General features: G+C 46.7%; 1 protein-coding gene across 1 annotated transcript in view; it reads right to left on the bottom strand.

Moving 5' to 3' along the window:
- SEC14L2 (SEC14 like lipid binding 2) overlaps window positions 1–21547 on the bottom strand; it is a 34392-nt gene extending 12845 nt beyond the window's left edge. The window contains exons 1-5 of the mRNA XM_053368406.1: window positions 21382–21547; window positions 7921–7996; window positions 1686–1729; window positions 404–463; window positions 82–270 (exon numbers count right to left, since the gene is read on the bottom strand). Of these exons, the coding sequence (XP_053224381.1) occupies window positions 82–270; window positions 404–463; window positions 1686–1729; window positions 7921–7996; window positions 21382–21435 (423 nt within the window). The 5' untranslated portion in view covers window positions 21436–21547. The remainder of the gene's footprint in view (window positions 1–81; window positions 271–403; window positions 464–1685; window positions 1730–7920; window positions 7997–21381) is intronic.

Here is a 21547-nt window from a genome sequence, read left to right as displayed (position 1 = left end):
TGTAAAATTGGTTGTTGCCTGTATGACATGAATGTGGCGGACATGAAATCAGGCATTCTAGGCTGGGTACCAAGGCCTTACCTTCTCACTCTGCTCCACACACAGCTGCCGTAAAATCTCACAGTCCTGGAACTTTTTTTTAAGCAAATCTTGTTTCGAAGCTGAGAAGAGGATCCCTTTGGCGTCGAGAGGTCCAATGATCTCGTACCAGATGGGGCAGCCTTCCCGGTCGAAACCGCATCTTCCCCCAGCCATGTACTTTGTAATGACCTGTGGGGGCCAAGATACAAGCAGGTGAGCAGGCCGAGGGTAAAGAGGCAGCCGGTTATGCATAAGAGGGAAATCTGGGGAAATCTGGGGCAGGATCAGACGTATGGACGAAGCCAATAAATTAGGAACGCACCTCTGGGGCCTTCCACTCCGTGATATGATCTGCATCCATGTGCTTCCGGGTTTCAATATGCTATTTCGGGGGGGAAAGCCAAAAAGAGAAAGCTATTAGTGAAGAAGACAAATGGTGGACAGACATAGGTCATCTTAGGCCTCTTCCAGACGACTGGGATGCAGTACACACTGCGTGGTGCTGCCCTTGAAGACAATGCAGAAATGGCAACTGGCCCAAAATGCAGCTGCCAGATTATGGGCTGGCGTTAACCTTAGAGCTCATACAACCGCTGTTCTCAGACAGCAGCACTGGCTGCTCGTTTGTTTTCAGGCCCAATTCAAGGTGTTTATAAAGTCCTAAATTCTTATGGCCCCATTTCCAGAAAGGCCATCTCCTTCCCTACAGACACTCCTGGGAGTGAAGATCAGTGCTCAAAAGTTCAGGGGGGTGGGAGCCCAGGAGAGGGCCTTCTCTGTGGCAGCCCCTAAGTTGTTATATGCAAACGAGGCCACTTTTACAACGCCTTTTGGGACCCAATGTATTCTATGATATGTTGGGCCTGCTGGGATGCATTATACCAATGATCCTCAACCGTCCCCCCCACACACACCCAAAATAAAAAACTGAAAATTCCTGAGGGTCTTGATGGACCACTTAATGATTTTTCTGCCTGTTGTGGATGTGGTGCAATGTTATACTAGGGGCTGCATGGTTTTTAATTGTATTTTTATTGCTTTCTCATATACAGTGGTACCTCAGGTTAAGTACTTAATTCGTTCCGGAGGTCTGTACTTAACCTGAAACTGTTCTTAACCTGAAACACCACTTTGGCTAATGGGGCCTCCTGCTGCTGCCGCGCCACCGGAGCACGATTTCTGTTCTCATCCTGAAGCAAAGTTCTTAACCTGAAGCAGTATTTCTGGATTGGCGGAGTCTGTAACCTGAAGCGTATGTAACCTGAAGTGTATGTAACCTGAGGTACCACTGTATAGTGCATTTTGCTGTATTACAATTCCAGAGAATGCAAAGAAATAAAATAATATTACAGTATTTTATACAATATCATAAAATACAAGGTAAAGAAACACAAGCATTAAAAATGCAATTAAAAATCAATATGAATATGTAACACAACAGCCGTGTCCTCTCCTGCCTTCAAATCCACAGTCACACTGCAGACTACTTGAATGAAGAGGCACTTAGACCACTGTTTTTTAACCACTGCATTATACAAATTATCAGTGCGAAGTTTATGATTTGCATGCATCTGTTTAGATATTTATAATAATAAGCTTCTTACCTTCCGGAGCATAGCTTCAGACTTCTGCAAGTCAAAACACCGAGCTGCAAAAAAGATCATGAATGGTTAGAGACCAACCTGTAAAATACCTGTGCTAAAAGGTAACAGCACCTATATGCACCCAGCTGTTTTGGCTTGCTCCCTATTTGCACCCATTTCCAGATGTGTTCTATTTGAAGGGCAAATCCTTCCAATAAACAAGCAAGGTCACTACATTTCAAAAACGGATTCCCCACAGCTGCCATTTGCAGTAAACAAAGATTTGCCCAATTTAAAAGCGACATGCTGAGCGAGCGTCATTTGGCCCCAGAGTCTCCACTTTTATTTATTTCTGCTTTCCTATCACTCCTCCTCACAGCAAACGTGACCAATTCATCTTCAGATATCTGAAGGGCTGCCATGTGGAAGATGGAGCAAGTTTGTTTTCTGCTGCTGGAGAGGGTTGAACCCGAATTAACAGATTCAAATGACAAGAAAGGAGATTCTGGCTAAACGTTAGGAATGATGCTAAGAGCTGTTTAGCAGTGGAATTCTTCAGGTGCAATTCCTGCATTGCAGAGGGTTGAAAGTCGGCAAACTAAGGCCCGTGGGCCGGGTCAGGCCCAACTGCCTTCCAGATCCGGCCTGAGGATGGTCCGGGAATCGCCGCGTGGATCGGCAGCTGCACGTTCTTTCCCTCTCCCTCCCATGGCAGTGGCGGCGCCTCCTCCCTCCCTCCCTCCTGGCTTCTCCCCGCCCTGCCTAGAGGAGGAAGGGGGCTGGGCTTTGCTGGTGCCAACAGCAGCAGCGCTCGAGCGGCCGCCATTTTAAGCAGCCCCTCTCCGGAACCCTTTTGTGCGCTACTCATCGTCCTACCGCCACAGCCGCCAGCCCCTGCCACTCACAAGACACAGGTAAGTAGCCACTGGGGCTCATCCAGTGCTATGGAGAAGGGAGGGGAGAGTCGTGAGGGGGGTGGCGGCTTATAGTCCGGCCCCCCACAAGGTCTGAGGGACATTGGACCGGCCCCCTTCTGAAAAAGTTTGCTAACCCCTGAACTAGATGAACCTTGAGGTTCATTCCAGCTCTTGTTGTTGTTTAGTCGTTTAGTCGTGTCCAACTCTTTGTGACCCCATGGACCAGAGCGCGCCAGGCACTCCTGTCTTCCACTGCCTCCCGCAGTTTGGTCAAACTCATGTTACTAGCTTCGAGAACACTGTCCAACCATCTCGTCCTCTGTCGTCCCCTTCTCCTTGTGCCCTCAATCTTTCCCAACATCAGGGTCTTTTCCAGGGAGTCTTCTCTTCTCATGAGGTGGCCAAAGTATTGGAGCCTCAGCTTCAGGATCTGTCCTTCCAGTGAGCACTCAGGGCTGAATTCCAGCTCTACTGTTCTATAATCATTGATGTTTGCAAAACCATTACAAAATCCTGCAGCAGAGGTTACCATTTCACCTCTGACCTTACAAATATCAGTCGTACAATTGCTTGTGGGACAAGCAGGCATCTGGTAACTATACGTTGCCACAGGAGCTGCTGCAACCTGTTAATTAGCCCCCAGGGTATCGGCGTCAGATGGGGCGTGCCTGATCCAGTTTTTATTCTCAGTGGAACATAATCAGGGATTAAGAGGGCGGCTCTTCACAGCCAGCGCCTTCAAGGATTAATCACACCTCAACAACATCTCCCTTTCAGCAAGTAGGATCACACCCAAGGAATGCTAATGAACCAGAGGGAAGCAGCTTGCAAGAACCAAGTTTATTTCGAAGGTCAGGACCCATCTTAGGGAGAGAGAGAAGGGGGGTAGGGGAGGGAGATGTCCTGGTCAGGTCAAGTCAGAGGCTTCCCAGCCAGAGGCAACCCTTTCTGGCAGATTTCAGGTGACGGGCAGAGCACCTGAATCTGATCTATGGACTCTTATCCTTTGGAAGGTTTTCCCTGATTAAAACCAGGCCAAAAGGGCAAGTAGGCCAGATGGCAAGGCCTGGAACAGGTTCAGAAAAAGGCAGCTAATTATTATTATTGTTGTTGTTGTTGTTGTTGTTGTTATTTTTTATACCCCACCCATCTGGCTGGGTTTGCCCAGCCACTCTGGGCGGCTTCCAACAAAACACTAAAATACAATAACCTATTAAACATTAAAAGCTTCCCTAAACAGGGCTGCCTTCAGACGTCCCCTTAAAAGTTTGGTAGTTGTTCTTCTCTTTGACATCTGGTGGGAGGGCGTTCCACAGGGCGGGTGCCACTACCGAGAAGGCCCTCTGCCTGGTTCCCTGTAACTTAGCTTCTCACAGCGAGGGAACTGCCAGAAGGCCCTCAGCGCTGCACCTCAGTGTCCGGGCAGAACGATGGAGGTAGAGACACTCCTTCAGGTATACTGGACCGAGACTGATCCAGGAGCTAACCTCTGGAATTTGTTCCCCCAAGAGGTAGTGGTGGCCAACTTGGATGGCTTTAAAGGGGATTCAGGCCAATTCATGGATGAGGACCAACCTCGGAGGCCACGTTCTGCCTCCACTGTCGGAGGAAGGAAATGCCTCTGAATGACATGGGCCAGGAGTCTGCTTCGCCTGTTGAACAGCAACCTGAAGGGGGAGAAGGCAGAGTGACCCCACCCGCAGCTGATCAGCTTTCAAGGACACAGAGGAGAAGGTGCTGATGAGAAGCAGCTGGCTTCAGCCGCCTTAAGCAGAGTTTCCAGCAGCAGTCAGCGGCTGTAAACAATGCTTGTAGTTCCTGGCCTTAGGTAAAGGTAAAGGGACCCCTGACCATTAGGTCCAGTCATGGCCGACTCTGGGGTTGCGGCGCTCATCTCGCTTTATTGGCCGAGGGAGCTGGCGTACAGCTTCTGGGTCATGTGGCCAGCATGACTAAGCCGCTTCTGGCGAACCAGAGCACGGAAACGCCGTTTACCTTCCTGCCGGAGTGGTACCTATTTATCTACTTGCACTTTGACGTGCTTTTGAACTGCTAGGTTGGCAGGAGCAGGGACCGAGCAACGGGAGCTCACCCCGTTGCGGGGATTCGAACTGCCGACCTTCTGATCGACAAGTCCTAGGCTCTGTGGTTTAACCCACAGCGCCACCCGCGTCCCACCCTACCTTGCTATTTTCTGCTCATCTTGACCCTTGACCCCACCTGATCATCAGATTCCCTGACCACATGGATTGCTGTTTGGCTGACCCTAGGACTGGACCTGACTTTGGATGAAGACATCTCAGAGACACCTTCTAGTTGGCAGGTCTCCCACTCCACTAAGCTCTGCAGGCTGTTGCTCAACAATGAGACTATGAGTTGGCCATTGTGGCAACAGGATGCTGGACCAGATGGGTCTTTGGCCTGATCCAGCAGGGCTCACCTGAGGGCCTTAAACATACATTTTCACTCTCGGGGAGTGAATTGGGTCCCCTGTTGGTGATTTAGTGGGAAGGATCATAGCTCAGCAGTAGTGCATCTGCCTTGGTCCCAGGTTCAATCCCACTTAGAGCTGGAGAGACCCCTGCCTTGAAACCCCAGAGAGCTGCTGCCAGTCTGTGTAGACAATACTGAGCTAGGTGGACCTTTGGCTTGACTTGGCATAAGGCAGCTCCGTACACTCCTAAAAATAGAAGAGTTTGGATTTGATATCCCGCTTTATCACTACCCGAAGGAGTCTCAAAGCAGCTAACATTCTCCTTTCCCTTCCTCCCCCACAACAGTCTGTGAGGTGAGTGGGGCTGAGAGACTTCAAAGAAGTGTGACTGGCCCAAGGTCACCCAGCAGCTGCATGTGGAGGAGCAAAGACGCGAACCCGGTTCCCCCAGATTACGAGTCTACCGCTCTTAACCACTACACCATACTGGTTCTCAATACTCTTATACGTATGTTATTAGCATCACCATTTGAGAAAGGGACACAGCTCAGTGGTATGTTCACAAGGGCATCAGCTGAGAAAGATGGGGAATGGCTACCGACGCCTAATGGTAGGACCGGCCCCTTGTGTTGCAACATCTCTCCATTGCAGCACAGGGCTAACAGGACTTTGGAGAATAGGGTCAGGGAAGGGAAGATAAGCCTGCGATAACAGCCTGATAATTTTTAATCTCTCACTGGAGAGCCTTATCTTCCTAACAGGCAGAAACTCCAGGGCAGAGTCTCAAGCGGCAGAACTGGTTGAAATAAGAGTCTGGCGGACTTGAAGGAGAAACTCTGATTGTGGGTGTAATTGAACTTACTGCAAAGCTCTTCCCTGTCATGCAGGTCAGCCCTAACCTACTTCACAGGTTTGCTGTGAGGATAAAGTGGAGAGGAGGGGAACCGTGTGTGCCACTTCGAGCTACTTGGAGCAAAGCTGGCATAGAAATGTAATAAAACAGAGACAGCAATGTGGTGAGCCATCATGGGGAAGGAAAGAGAGATTTTTAAAATTATCCAGTTTATTTTGATTATGAGTCGCCTAATAAAAATATGTTCCAAGTCCCCCATTCCCCAACCTGGTGCCCTCCAGATGTTTTGGACTACGACTCCCATTGCCTCTGCCCACTTTGCCAGGCTGGCTGGGGCTGCTGGGAGTTGTAGTCCAACAACGTCTGGCGTTCACCGCATTGACTAGCCTTGATCTAGAGTGACAGGAAATTTCCTGAAGCAAGTGGAAACATTCCCAAACCAGGTTAACAAAAAACCCCACAAAACTATCTGCTCCCATCAGCCCCAGTGAGAAGAACAAATGGCCAGGGATGATGGGAGTTGTAGTCTAAAGCATCTGGCATTGTGCTTCTTATCTAGGAGGGTGTAGGAAGATCTCAGGGTGGAGTGAGTATTTTTAAAAAGATTGTACCACTAGGGACTGCTGCCCCTGTTCACTCCGCTCACCAACCCACCTGCTCCTTTGCTAGACTCTCTCCACTCAATTTACACCTCACCCACCCCCTCACCTATTCCCCCCCCCAGCTCAATCCAATGTGCTTTCCCCTTTTAAATGACCGGGGAGCCACTTCACAAAGTGCCTCGCTAAACCGCTGTGTGAAGCGCCCCGCTCCACCCCGTTCACTCGCTTGCCGGCCTGCCATTCCTCCTGTGGGACTTGGCAGCCGCACAAATTGCATCGTGGCAACAGCCTTACGTTTTTATGTATATAGGCAGATATAAGTAAAAAAAAAAAAGTTACAAAACTTCAATCCATTGGAAAAGTTAAATAAAATAATTAGAGGAGCCAGGCTTAAAAGAGAAATGTGGGATTTTTACGTTAGCTAAAAGGGGGTATGGGCTGGAAGAGGTTGAGAAACACTCATATCAGACCTGAAACATATTAGGTTGGTGTCTCCGTTTAAAAAAGAACAGGGAAATCTGTACCGAGTTTGCGTGACCATGGCTAGCTGCACACATTAATAAAAATGTTATCTGGATTGAGCACTCAGTCACCTGGGCCCGGCCTTGGAATTCGGAACAAGATCTGCCTCTCTGTGGACCCGCTGTGTTTAATGCAACGCCCGTGCCTGGTACGTTCTGCTTTTTGGACTTTACCAAACAGAGAAAGTGCAAGTAAAGGAATCTTGGGTGATAAAAAGCACACGACTCTCTCCGTTCATCCCAGTTAGGGAAGATAAGCACACACACACACACTCCTCTTGTTCCTGCAATGGCCTGTCTGGTTCTCCATACCAGCTTCCAGGCCGTAGCCGATATATTTACACTTGGGAGCACTTGCAGGCAAGTCTACAAAAACCACCAAGGAACCAGAGAAAAGGGACTGTAGCTCATGCAGAAGATCCCAGGTTCAAGCCCCAGCATCTCCAGGTAGGGCTGGGAGAGAAAGGACCCCTGGATGGTTAAGTCCAGTCAAAGGTGACTATGGGGTTGCAGTGCTCATCTCGCTTTCGGGCCGAGAGAGCCAGCGTTTGTCCACAGGCAGTTTTCCAGGTCCAATAGCCAGCATGACTAAACCGCTTCTGGCGCAACGGAACAGCATGACGGAAACTAGAGCGCACGGAAACGCCGTTTACCTTCCTGCCACAGTGGTACCTATTTATCTACTTGAACTGGCGTGCTTTCAAACTGCTAGGTTGGCAGGAGCTGGGACAGAGCAACAAGAGCTCACCCCGTCACAGGGATTAGAACCACTGACCTTCTGATTGGCAAATCCAAGAGGCTCAGTGGTTTAGGCCAAAGGGCCACCTGGAATCCTAGAGAGTCACGGCCAGTTGGTGCAGATGTTATTGAGTCAACCACTACATCAAGTGTTTCCTGGCACAAAGCAAACAACCCCCAGGCCTTCTTACCTCGGAGCCATTTCAAGAGATAGTAGTCCTCTGTGATAGGCAGCAGAGGAAGGATATCCTGGATGTTCTCACGGAACTGAGGAGAAAAATGAAAAACACAGAGGGGGTGTGTGTAAAGATTTAGGATCCCGTTACAGAGTTTTGCTCTCACACTTTTCTATAACCCCCCAGAATTTAAGTCCTGTTGAATACTGTGGGACTTATTTCCAAATAAAATAGCTATCTCCACTATACATTTTAAGCAGTATCGTACCACTTTAAACAACCATTGGCTTTCCCCAAATCCTAGGAATTATAGTTTGCTAAGGGTGCTGAGAGCTGCAGTTCCCAGAGTGGCTTAACAATCAATCCCTCTTCCCAGCAAACTCTGGGAATTGTAGTTCCACAAGGGGGGTATTTTTGTTTGTTTGTTTGTTTATACCCCGCCTTTCCCCCTAACATGACTCAAGGCGGGTAACAGATAAAAACAAGAATCACTAAAAACATAGAAAACAACAACTATTAAACATTATTAGAATTAAAACTATATACATATATAAAATCAGTTTAAGACACACAAATAATTACAATAATGTTGTAAGTTTGTGGGTGCCAGACACCCCAAGTTCCCGAAACCAGTAGTGTTAGAATTTAATCAATGTTTGAACTGTTAAAACTGGGTAAACAGTGTGTGCTAGACACTGATGATGCTTTAATTAAGCCAAGTGTCAAGTGCGAATTAAGGCAGGCTGACCTTCTGTGTTAGGCGATAGCCTAGGGATGTGCTATTAGGGCAGGGGTTGTCAACCTGGTCCCTGCTGCCCACTAGTGGGCATTTCAGGATTCTAGGTGGGTGGTAGGGGGTTCTATGGCACAAGCTGAATCCTCCTTGCATTGTAGGCTCAGGTTGTATATACTGTACTTTTCCGTGTATAAGGTTCCCCCCCCCCATTCATAAAGAGTGGGGATCGTCTTACACATGGGCAGTGCATAGGGTGGACAGTCAATTGGTTGTTGCCGTGGCTGTCAGCGGCTATTGTGCGTGTTATTGGTTCCTGCATCAATGGGTAGTGTTGATTGGCTGATGCTCTGGCAGTTTGGCGGGTGATTGGCAGCTTCTGCCGGCGGTGGGACATAGGGGAGGCGGATCTTGTGACACATGCGGGTGAGCGATTTTCGGCAATCCCCCCTAAAAAAAGCTCAAGAACCCTGGGTAATCCCTCCCCCATTTTCTTAAATTTGAGTCTTATACACGGGGGCGTCTTATAGATGGAAAAGTACAGTATGTGTAAATAAACCATGGACCCTAGGAAATTGCGCCTGGAATCTCTCACCGCTCGGAGATCGGAAAGGCGTGCAACACTAACAACAGCACATCAGCCCATTAATTAAGAGCAGTCTGTTCCCCAAAGCCTGGTGGAACGAGGAGGTCTTCACAGCAAGGAAGGGAGCCAGTCTAGCTTCTCCAGGGAGGGAGTTTCAAAGTCTGGGAGCTGGCACCGAGAAAGCCATGATGGAGCCAGCAAAACTGACTTGCCAAATGCTCTTAATTATAATATCTGGTCATGCCCATTGTGCAAAGTCCCACCTCTCTCCAAGGCAAACAATGCTTTTCTGCATCAGATGCCTCTTCTGCTAGGTAGATCTCTCTGATTCAGCCTTATTGCCACACAATTCAACATTTGCAAGAATCGCACATGATCGCAACCTCTGGGGTACATCGTTTTGAGCACAGCATTATGCTTTGATACTACCACGTCACACACACACACACCTGGTCCCCTTCTAGCTCTAGCATGAATGCCGTTCATTTATATTGGCCAGAATAAAGAGATTGTAAACAAAGAAAATAATTAACCTGCACACTCCAGCAGGAAAGCAACGTTGCAACATACACAATCGATCCAGCACTTGGAGAGACGCCAGCCAGCTTCTAGAGGTCTGCACAACTCCGAGGTACAAAAAGAGACCTCGAGAAACACAAAATTATGCTGGAGGATCTTCTCTTCTTAATGAAGCTAATTAGATTATTGCAGCTAGAACTGGGTCATAAGTAGCCCAGCTACTGCCAGCTGTATCATTGGGAACAGCCCAGCATGGAAGGGTTGTGCAAAGAGGAAAAAGGGATATGAAGCATAGCTGTCAACCTTTTTTGTGGGAAATTCCCTTATTCCAACGCCGTTTCCCCCTACTTCCTGCTCCTATCCTGGATTGTTAGATATCCTGTAGACTGTCCCTGGGACAGGTGAGGCTGCTGATCCCTTATTTTCCAATCTGAAAGTTGACAGCTATGATATGAAGTTGGGAGAATTTTGCAGAGATTCATGCCACCAGCAGGACTTGCCGATCAGAAGGTCGGCAGTTCGAATCCCCGTGACGGGGTGAGCTCCCATTGCTCGGTCCCTGCTCCTGCCAACCTAGCAGTTTGAAAGCACGTCAAAGCGCAAGTAGATAAATAGGTACCGCTCCGACGGGAAGCTAAAGGGCGTTTCCGTGCACTGCTGTGGTTCGCCAGAAACGGCTTAGTCCTGCTGGCCACATGACCCGGAAGCTGTACGCCGGCTCCCTTGGCCAATAAAGCGAGAAGAGCACCGAAACCCCAGAGTTGACCACAACTGGACCTAATGGTCAGGGGTCCCTTTACCTTTACCTTTATGCTACCAGCACATCCCTCCAGCTATAAAAGTCATCCCTCCAGCTACAGGCCTTATCGGAGTTGAGAAGAGGCTCAAGATCTACAGGACGTACACGACTTAGAAGCTAATCCACCCAGTAGTGTGGAAAGGTCAGCGACCCGACACATATTCTTTGCAGTCAACAAAACCTGGAGGCAAAATTCAAGGCGATGAACTACTGGAAGTATAGAATAACCCAGAGGAAGTTTAAAAACGTATGATAAGAGGCTGATGCAATTTAAGAACCCTGGGGGCAGGGGCACATGTACTGCACTTTGGGAAAAGCCATGCTAATGCATCAGCGCCGCTTCCGAAAGCAATGATTTGGAACCCCCAAACCTGGAAATAAAACTTGGAAGTGCTCATAAGAAAAAAGTTAGAAAAGACATGATCCACATGTGGTGGACGTGTGAAAAGATTAAGACTTTTGGGGGGGAAATATACGATGGATTAAAAAAGATGATGGGGATAACTTTTACTAAAAAACTGGAGGCATTTCTATTAAATATTATAGATAAAGAGATCCCAAAAAATCTAAGAGAGTTATTCCTGTATGCAATCACAGCGGCTCGTATACTTATGGCCAAGGGATGGAAAGATCACGAGGCTCCAAAAATAACAGATTGGCAAATCAAATTACAGGAATTGGTGGAGACGGCTCAATTGACTAGTAAACTCAGAGGAAACTCAAGGCAAAAATTTGCGGAAAAATGGGATGGTTATAGAAGATATGTTCAAAAATACACTAATAGTTTTGACTCCGTGCTAGCATTAGACTGATAAAGGAACTAAAAGGAGGTGGGTAACAATTAAGGATTTATTATGTTTTCAGAATGTATTAGAAAAATTATATAGAAAGGTTTATAGTTTTGTGTAAATTCAAATGTAAGATAAAATATACGCAAAGGGACTTGACAAGAAGTCAAAGTTGAAGAAAAGATTTTGGAAGATAAAAGGGGAAAAATGTTTACTTTCATTATTATCATTTTGTGTGGGGGTGGGGGTGTCTGCACATATGTGTGTTGTTGTATGCAATGTTTGGGAGGAAATAAGACAGTAAATAACAAATAAACTAAATATCAATGTATGTAATTTTTATTTCTTAATTATATTTAGTGGTAGTAAAAAGAAAAAAAAGAAAAAAGTTAGAAAAGAAACTGGGTTACAGGTGTCAGAAATTAAAGAAGCTTGGCAATCACCTTAGTCTGCCGCTTCCCGGCATGTTCTCACAGGCAACGCCTATATAGTTCTTTATATATGCCATGGGGTGGAAGGAGAGAGTAGAAGCGCATGGTTCATATTGGGCACAGCATGTTTCCCTGCAGAAGTTTAGTTTGCCAAAATTTCTATTCCACCTAACAGGATCTCAAAGAAATTACAAATGGTATCCAATGCAGATTATCGTAACTCCTAGATATCCTTTTCTCCCTGCCTTTTAAGTTTCTAGTTCCCATCTTTGCAGAGGAAAAAATAAAAGTGCCTGGGCACATTGGTTGCTAGGGATGAATATTTTTTTTTCTATGGCGTTCAATCAAAGATTTTATTGTACATGTAGCTGGGAGTGCTCTTAATTTTTCTGGTACAGGGCATTTTTTAATTGGCTTGTGATTTGAATTGCTATATTTTAATGTTTACTTTCATTAAAGTAATGAAGTAAAGCTTGGGAAAGTTGTTGAAAAGCAGCTTGGAAATATTATTTTATGTATTTTTATATAACAGAATTTGTATACCACTTCATTGGGTGGGCAAGGTGTGGGAGGGGCCCTCTAAGCTGTTTACATAAAATATACACTAAAAGCAATAAATAAAGAGTCTGAAGTTAAAAATAGGCAGACTTAAAAAAACAACAACACCAAAATATAAATAAAACTGACAGTTTGGAACATGCATTATTTTAAAAAAGACATATGAAAATGCATGTCAGCTCTACATACCTGGGGAGGCTTGCCTGGACAAAAAAAAAGGATGTTGACAAATACCAAAAATGATACAGCAAAGGCACGTGCCTAAGGTCAAGGTGCAGGGAGTTCCAAAGTGTACCTTGGTTCCCAAATGCCGAAAACCCAGAAGTAAGTGTTCCGGTTTTCTAACGTTTTTTGGAAGCTGAACATCCGATGCAGCTGTCAGCTATTGTTTCTGGGGTGCCTGCACCAATCAGAAGCTGCGCCTTGGTTTTCAAACATTTCAGAAGTCAAACGGACTTCTGGAATGGATTATGTTTGGTGCTTTTTTTTTCTTTCTATTTATTTTGCGCTTTTGTTTTTGAGGATTTTTCGGTTAATTTGTTTTTGTGACTGTGTGAAACCCAGTTCAGCTACTGATTGATTGATTGTGTGACTGCAGAAATGGATAAAAGCCCCCCATCCAAACTGATCATCAGTGCCGGTAAGAATAAAAAATTAATTTTGATTTTTATCATCTACAATACTTACTTATTTTTTAGTACAGGACATTGGTTATTGCTTTCATTTTATGGATCAATGGTATCGCTGGTTAGTAAAATTCACGTTAAATTGCTGTTTTAGGGATTTTTTTTTTAAAGTCTGGAATGGATTAATCCGTTTTGCATTACTTTCTATGGGAAAGCGCGCCTTGGTTTTGGAATGCTTTGGTTTTGGAACGGACTTCCGGAACGGATTAAGTTTGAGAACCAAGGTACCACTGTAGTTGCTGCCACACTGAAGGATCTTCACAACGACCTTGTGCAGGAGGTCAAGCTAAAAGATGGTGACCGGCCACTCAGTGAGCTTCACGGTTGTGAGGATTTGAAAGCTCTAGGCATGTAACCGGTACTCCACATATTTTTTTTGAAAAAGAAATAATTCTTGAATAAGGAAGATGTATTCTGGTTGCTAGGCAACTGCAGCACAGCTGGCTGGCTGTGAGAATTGGATCCTGCCGTGAATATTTGGGAGAGGTTACACTTAGGTGCAGAGTTGCTCAGTGCCCCTACAGTGGGGGCCACTGACCTGAGGCCCTCTGAATATTTTGGGCTACAACTCCTATCACCCTCAGCATCATACAGCCACAATGGCTGGGGCTAATGGGAGTTGTAGTTCAAATCAGTTGATGGGCCCCTATACAGCCAGTTCAGTAGCCCTTGTGACAAGTGTGACATTATTGCACAACATCTGGAACTGATTTAGTGATATGGCAGCTTAGAGCTACCTATGGACAATTTACAGCAGCTGATTCCAGAAGCTGCTGGAAACCCCAATGGCAACACAAATGCAACGATACAATTTCTCATAAAAAGACAGATTAGTGTATTCAAAGCGCAGAGGTATGCAGAGGGAGAACTATAGCTACTGGGATATATTTCATATAACAGTAGCCTCAACTATTACGGGGGGAGGATTTATATTGGGCTGAAGGTCCCCAGTTTGGGGGCTGGAGCTTGTGGCACATTTGGAAACCCAAGGAAATTGTTGTGGATACCAGAAAATACCCATTTCACAGAAGAAAAACTGATAATGTTAGAACGCCCTCTAAACAGGCAAATCACCTATCCCCATAAAGAAACAGTCCAAAAAAAAGCAGCCCCCACCACATTGTCACATTTTGGATTCCAGATACATGGAATAATAATAATAATAATTAATAATAATAATTTATTATTTGTACCCTGCCCATCTGGCTGGGATTTCCCCAGCCACTCTGGGTGGCTTCCACAAAGACCAAAAATACACTAAGATGTCACACATTAAAAACTTCCCTGAACAGGGCTGCCTTCAGATGTCTTCTGAATGTCAGGTAGTTGTTTATCTCTTTGACATCTGATGGGCGTTCCACAGGCCAGCACCAAGAAGGCCCCTTGCCTGGTTCCCTGCAACCTCACTTCCCGCACAGAGGGAACCACCAGAAGGCCCTCAGAGCTGGAATGTGCAAACAGTTTTGGCAAACAAAGTAAAATGCCGTATCGTTATCCCCATACTGCAGATAGGAAAACTAAGGTTGGGAGGATAATGGCTAGCCTGAACAAGGTTTGAATCGGGCACTTCCTGGCTTACATTCTGGCCACTACCAGTCCGAACCTCCCAGGTAGAAAAGGGGCTTGGCAAAGGTGAGTGTAAGCGAAGCAAGGAGTGCCCGTTCTAAGTTCTGAATTCACTTCGGTCACAAAGTACCAAGCACCGTGGAAAGAGCCTGTGCAGTTTCCCCAGCGCCCAAAACCCGTGAATGCAGCACTCTGTATGCCTCCCCTTCCACCAGTCTCCAAGCAACCACATTCCCCTGGCAAAAGTGCCAGCTCCTCCACCCTGTGGGACACCCCACAGAGCGACGCATTGCTTGCAGCCTGGTAAGGAAGGGAACCTGCCCTCGTCTGTTTAAGCGTTGCATGGTATCATTTTTTTTAAAAAAAGTGGGGAGTTACATTAATAAATCAAACCTGCTTCCGCAAGACTCTGTTATTTCAGAATGCAGGCTGAGCATTGCCAATTATGCAAAAGAGAGCATGAGAATGCTACGCAAGGCTTCCTGAACTTGTACGAGGCCTAAAAAAAAAAGCAATTACGGTAATCTGGTTTTAATTACTACTGCAATTGTTCTTCCTCTGCTCTTTGAAGCCATCCAATAAGCTTTGTGCCTGGAAGTTTAGAAGACATCTGGAGGCAGCCCTGTTCAGGGAAGGTTTTAATGGTTGATGAAGCTGTATGCCGGCTCCCTCGGCCAATAAAGGGAGATGAGCGCCGCAACCCCAGAGTCATCCGTGACTGGACCTAACAGTCAGGGGTACCTTTACCTTTACCTTAATCTTTTGTTGGGAACTGCCCAAAGTGGCTGGGACATATAAATAAAATTATTACAGTGGTACCACGGATTAAGAACTTAATTCGTTCTGGAGGTCCGTTCTTAACCTGAAACTTAACCTGAGGTACCACTTTAGCTAATGGGGCCTCCCGCTGCTGCTGCACAATTTCTGTTCTCATCCTGAAGCAAAGTTCTTAACCCGAGGTACAATTCCTGGGTTAAAGGAGTCTGTAATCTGAAGCGTCTGTAACCTGAGGTGTCTGAAACCTGAGGTACCACTGTATTATTATTATTATTATTATTATTATTATTATTATTATTATTACTATTATTACTATTATTATTATTATTATTACATGCAACCTTTCAGGGCAGAGCAAGACCCACTTTGTGTTACCCGCTTGGGACCATCACGTGCTATTTTCCCCAATGTCAGTCATAAACATTTTCCATCTTCCAAAGCATTGGGGAAGAGCTTTGGCTCAGTGGTTAGAGCATCTGCCCCAGGTTCAATCCCCAAGGGTATCTCCAGGCAGGGCAAGGAGAGAGACTGCTTACCCAAAACCCTGGGGAGCCTCTGCCAGTCAGAGCACACACTACTGAGCTAGACAGACCAATCGTCTGACTCAGTATAAGGCAGCTTCCTATGTTCCTGTGTGGGTACTGGCTGGCTGTGCGCCTATTGTAAGAAGTGGGCGCCCACTGATGCTGGAATCTTAGAATCGTTGTGTTGGAACGGACCTTGAGGGGCATCCAGGCCACCTCCTTGCGATGCAGGAATCCTGCCCACAGCCATCTCTAGGTGGGCTCGAACCGCCAACCTTCTGGTTAACAGCCAGACACGCTGACCCATTGTGCCACAGATTCAGGACAGGCTTCTTCATGCATCACATAATAAACTATGGAACTCCTGCAGGATGCAGCAATGGCTTTAAAAGAGAGTTGGACAAAATCATGGAGGAGAGGGCTATTGATGGCTACTAGCCATGATGGCTAGATGGACCAATGACCTGATTTGGTCCAGGGCAGCTGCCTGTGTTTACCAGGGCAAAGGCTGCAAGGCTTTATGCCTCTCTGCAGATGATGGCAGTAGATACCCCAGAGTCTTGGCCTTTTCCCAATGACTTTCTTCCTCTTCAGGTCTTTAAGGGAAAAAAGTCGCCTTTTCCAGGTCCTCTGTTGTTTCCCTTTACAGAAACTCTTACAACAAGAAAAATGGAGAGAATTGGAAAGAACAATGGTGCAAACCTATTATTTAAGGTAAAGGGACCCCTGACCATTAGGTCCAGTCGTGGCCGACTCTGGGGTTGCGGCGCTCATCTCGCTTTACTGGCCGAGGGAGCCGGTGTACAGCTTCCGGGTCATGTGGCCAGCATGACTAAGCCACTTCTGGCGAACCAGAGCAGCGCACGGAAACGCCGTTTCCCTTCCCGCTGGAGCGGTACCTATTTATCTACTTGCACTTTGACGTGCTTTCGAATTGCTAGGTTGGCAGGAGCAGGGACAGAGTAACGGGAGCTCACCCCGTCGCGAGGATTCGAACTGCCAACCTTCTGATCGGCAAGTCCTAGGCTCTGTGGTTTAACCCACAGCACCACCCGCATCCCTAAGCCTATTCTTTACTTAGAAGTAAATTTATTGTTTTCAGTAGGGTTTTTTCCTTAGGGCAGCTTCCCCCAACCTGGCGCCCTCCAAATGTTTTGGACCACCACGGGCTGGGGAGTGTAGTAATCAAAAAGATCTGGAGGTCACCTGGGTAGTGAAAGTTGCCCTAGAAAAGGGAAAGTATTCAGCCTTCAAATTCTGTTGCCTTCAAGCTTCCCACGAACTGGCTGTATCTATTTGCCCGTGTTCATTTAACATACATGATTATTCTTTTATACAGTATCTTTGAGATGCTTTCCTACTTAGTAGCTGAGCAATCTAGGTATGAAAGACCACCTAGCGTACAAAGAAATTCTAAGCCCCAAACCCCTATTTATTAAAAAAAATAAAATGCCGCAGGGTGGGTCAATCGAGTACCATTGGCTCAGTCCTGTGCAATCCTCTGCCATCAGGCCTATGCAGGACGTCTCCCTATGTTAGCCTGTTTATATTTTCTTTTAATTTATTTATTGCTTTTAACTTCTTTGTAACTTTTTATGATGTTATTGCTTGGTTTCATGTTTTTATATTGTTGTAAACCGCTGTGATATATTTTTTATGATGCAGCGGTAGAGAAATATTTTTTTATAACTAAATACAGTAAATAAAAAGTCCCACGCCCAAACCAAGGCCACATATATACAGCATTCAGTTAAAGCAAATGATGTCCCCATAGAATCCTGGGAACTGTAGTTTAAGGGCGCTAGGAATGCTAGTTCTGCAAGGAGTCAACTACAGCTCCCAGCATTCTACGGGGGAACCAGTGTGCAGTGTGGATGCGACTTTAAACACAGCCTACTTGAGCAGTGTTTAAAAGCCATCCTCTTTAGAAAATAAGAAGAGGCTGCTGGATCAGGCCAATGGCCCATCTGGTTTAGCATCTTTGGACTGAGTCAGACCATTGGTCCATCTGAATCAGCGCTGTCTACTCTGTCTGGCAGTAGCTCTGCCAAGGACTGGACCTCGGACTTTCTGAATGCAAAGCACTTGTTCTACCAGTAAACCATAGACCTTTGCTGTAGGAAATGTTTCTGCAGGTCCAATGAACGCCAGGTGCCAATGAAAGCTATTGCCTTCACGTTCTTACAAGTGAATTTCTCAAGAGGGCATCTGGCATCACCATGGCATCACATGCTTTTTGTGGGAAACAGGTGCCAGACTAGAGGTCATCATTCAGCCTGCTCTCCTTATGCACTTGCACTTTTATTTTTACAACTTTTTACAACTGATCAAAGGTGCAGCATCAGTGGAAAGGACCAAACTTCAAGACCAGAATTATTTGGGCAAGGGCCATAGCTCAGTGGCAGAGCATCTGCTTTGCATGCAGAAGGTCCCAGGTTCTATCCTCGGCGTCTCCAGTTAGGTCCTCTGCCTGACACCCTAGAGAGTCACTGCCAGTCAGTGTAGGAATACTGAGCTGGATGAACCAACAATCTGACTCAATAGAACACAGCTTCCTGGGTTCCTGTGAATTAAGGGAAGGATCACAACAAAGAGGCAGAACATCTGCTTTCCATGTAGAAGGTCTCAAAGTTCAATCCCTGGCATTACCAGGAAGAACAGGGAGTATCCCTTGCCCGAAACCTTGGAGAGCTGCTGCCAGTCAGTGCAGACAATACTGAGCTGGGTGGATGAATAGTCTGGCTTGGCACAAGGCACCTTCTTATGTTCCTAGGAAGGCGATTTGCTGGGGCGGGGGGAGGAAACAATAAATAAAAACAAAACAGATACGGTGTACAAAACTTGCAGCCAGAAGACATGGCAATAGGCACTAGGTTTAAAACAACTTTAAAACAAATGAAGGATGCAGATTTGCAGGGCCAAGAGGTCAATGAGCCAGGAGCGCAACAGCAGAGCCAAAACTCAGTGTTCACACAGGCAGAATCACCTTAATTCACTCCAATAGCAAATTCAGGTGGTGAGTGCCAGCTGGAGATGTTGAGAAAAATGAGGCCATTGAGAAACAAAAGAGGGAACAACCTGAATGCACTGGCAGTTCCTGAGATTTTGCAAAAGTGGAGAAGCAATTATGAGACACTCAAGTGAGGAGGACCTGGCGAGCTGTTGCGCAAAGCTTTAAGCCTGCTGGAGGAGAACTGGCTGGTTTGCACCCTGAGTAGGAGCAGTTCTAAGAAAAGGTAAGAATAGATTGCAACATTTCGTTGCACTGTCCATTTTGTCGCTCTAAGAGCAAACTCAGGCGGCTGAGTGCCGATCACATCAGAAGCAAAAAAACAGGACCATTCCAAACTAAGGTGGAAACTTCTACAGTACATACGAAGGGGACTCTTCTCTCATCCAAACCAGGACACAAATGTACACAAGTCTGTAAATTAACATGGAGGATACCCTATGTTTTTAGAATCCCTAAATGGTCCAGCAAAGGACCTCTGAGCTTGTTGTTGCTTAGTCGTGTCCGACTCTTCATGACCCCCTGGACCAGAGCACGCCAGGCACTCCTGTCTTCCACTGCCTCCCACAGTTTGGTCAAAACCTCTGAGCTTACGCAAGCAGAAAAAAAGTGGAGTCAGGTAAGGGGGTTCTAGAGCAGGCTACTTTTTTCAGGCTGCCCCCCCCCGATTCTATAAATTCATACCCAGTGTCCCCTAGCTCACCCACTAAGAAAAACAGTATTACAATAATCAAAATCCAATGAAAATTATTTAGTTTAATTAATTCAAGAAACTTGATGAACTTGGGCCAGGGAATCCAGCAAGTCTGATAAAAATTCACGCCTCTTGTGCTCCCTGCCAGCTTCTTGCACAAGGTGACCCCACCGCCCCCCAGGTGGCAGCAGTGATGGACCTACATTTTGGGGTGCCCTGAACTGTTACGGAGAGGCCCCTTCGCCACCAGCAGTGAGCTCTGAATGACTACCATTATCTCCTCCAGCAGGGTTGTTCCATGACAGATCACCACAACTTATTAATTTTTTTAATTAACTACTACATGTCAGATTTTCATTAAGATCGCTATACTGGATTATCTCACATGTCGGAGACACTGGTGTGAATAAAAAAAACCCTATGCCCTATAGTTTTTGAGTTATGGTGGCGGGGGGAGGTGTGAAAACTAGGGAAATGTTATTTACATGGAGGATGCACTTTTCAAAGCAATTTTTTTAAAAAAAAAACATGTGGCTGAAAGTCACTTCTGGGGCCCCTCCAGGGCCCTGAAGCTTTCATAGTAGAAATGAAATGGGGGCCATTTCACCCGCTTTGAAAACTACTGGTGTAGAGGAACTAGAAGCTGGGCTGCCTGAAGATGTACATAGCAGGCAAGGGGACCCAAAATAAGTCTCAGATGCTGGGGGTGCGAACCACTAGTGGGAAGTGAGGGGGACAGGAGATGCTGTGATTTCCTCCCCTGCTTGAATAACTTCCCCAGAAATTCACTGCCTGGCACCTACTGGGACGCAAAACATGGGATTAGTTAGAGGGACCTTTGGCCCGGCCGGGCCAACCTTATGTAAGTTACCCACTTGGACACTGGTTAAGAAACGGCCTGCCCTTTACTTAACCCCCGGGGAAAGTCTCTCTCTCACCTGCACAAGCGTTACTGAAGAGCTTTGAGGTATGTGCCAGAGAGAGATCTCGCTTGCTATCATGACCCACTGTTTACTTCTTAGGTAAATATGGGTCAGAGGAGGCAAGAGAGAAAAGGGAAGGAGATAAAGAACAACCGCACAACAACCTTGCAAGGTAGACCGGTCAGGATGATTGCAGAGGGTCCCCCCCTCCAAAAAAAGCACTCCAACCCTGCATGTGCATAGCCCCCCCCCAATGGGCATTGCCAGGATTTATGTTAGGGGAGCAGGTGGCCAGGACGAATGTGTGGCACCTGTCATCCTCTGTCTGGCTCTATCTAGCAGATTCGGACTGAAACGTTTCAACAACAGTTGTTGAAAATAACTTTCTTTTGACCCCAAGTGCTCAGAAAAAAACTATCAAAATCTTCCTACAGTTTCTACTTTTAGTTAAGTATTTTTTTTCTTGATTTAGGGGGAGGCAGCTACCCTCCCTACCCTCCTGGCTACGCCCATGAAACCCCTCCCTTAGAAATCAAAGGAGGGCGGCGGCGGCGGCGGCGACTTCTGAGTAAACATATCCACAGAGTCAGGCTGCGGCTTAAGGGAAGTGGGCAGTTTTATCCCTGGAGATCGCAGGGCGTCTTTTGCAGCACCAAGGACGGGGGCGGGATGCTTGAAACCGGATAAGTCAATCACGGCGCGCGGGGGGGAGAATCGGTGCCCATAGCTACTGCTTACGTGTGCTTAAGAAGTGGGGCTACGCTGGGCTCAGAATTGGGGGATCTGAGCCAGACCCCTAAGAACTGAGCGAAGTAAACGCAACGCAGAGAAAGAAGGGATGGATGGATGCTCCTAGTCCTCTTGATCATCTCTTCTCCTTACCTTGGCCAGCGCCTCCTCCTGCTTGGCGCTGAGGTCGCCAACGTACCCGCTCATGGTGGCCCGCGCTCTTGCAGCTGATCCAACCGGCGAATGCCGAGCCGGTGCTCCGGTCCGAAGGCTTTCATGGCCAGCCGGGCTCTGCCAGGCTCCCAAGCCCCGCCCCGGC

Source organism: Podarcis raffonei, chromosome 16, assembly GCF_027172205.1.
Source record: "Podarcis raffonei isolate rPodRaf1 chromosome 16, rPodRaf1.pri, whole genome shotgun sequence".
In the NCBI taxonomy this organism is placed as follows: domain Eukaryota; kingdom Metazoa; phylum Chordata; class Lepidosauria; order Squamata; family Lacertidae; genus Podarcis; species Podarcis raffonei.
The sequence above is the reverse complement of the archived record's forward strand: the minus strand, read 5'-3'. Positions and strand labels throughout refer to the sequence as shown.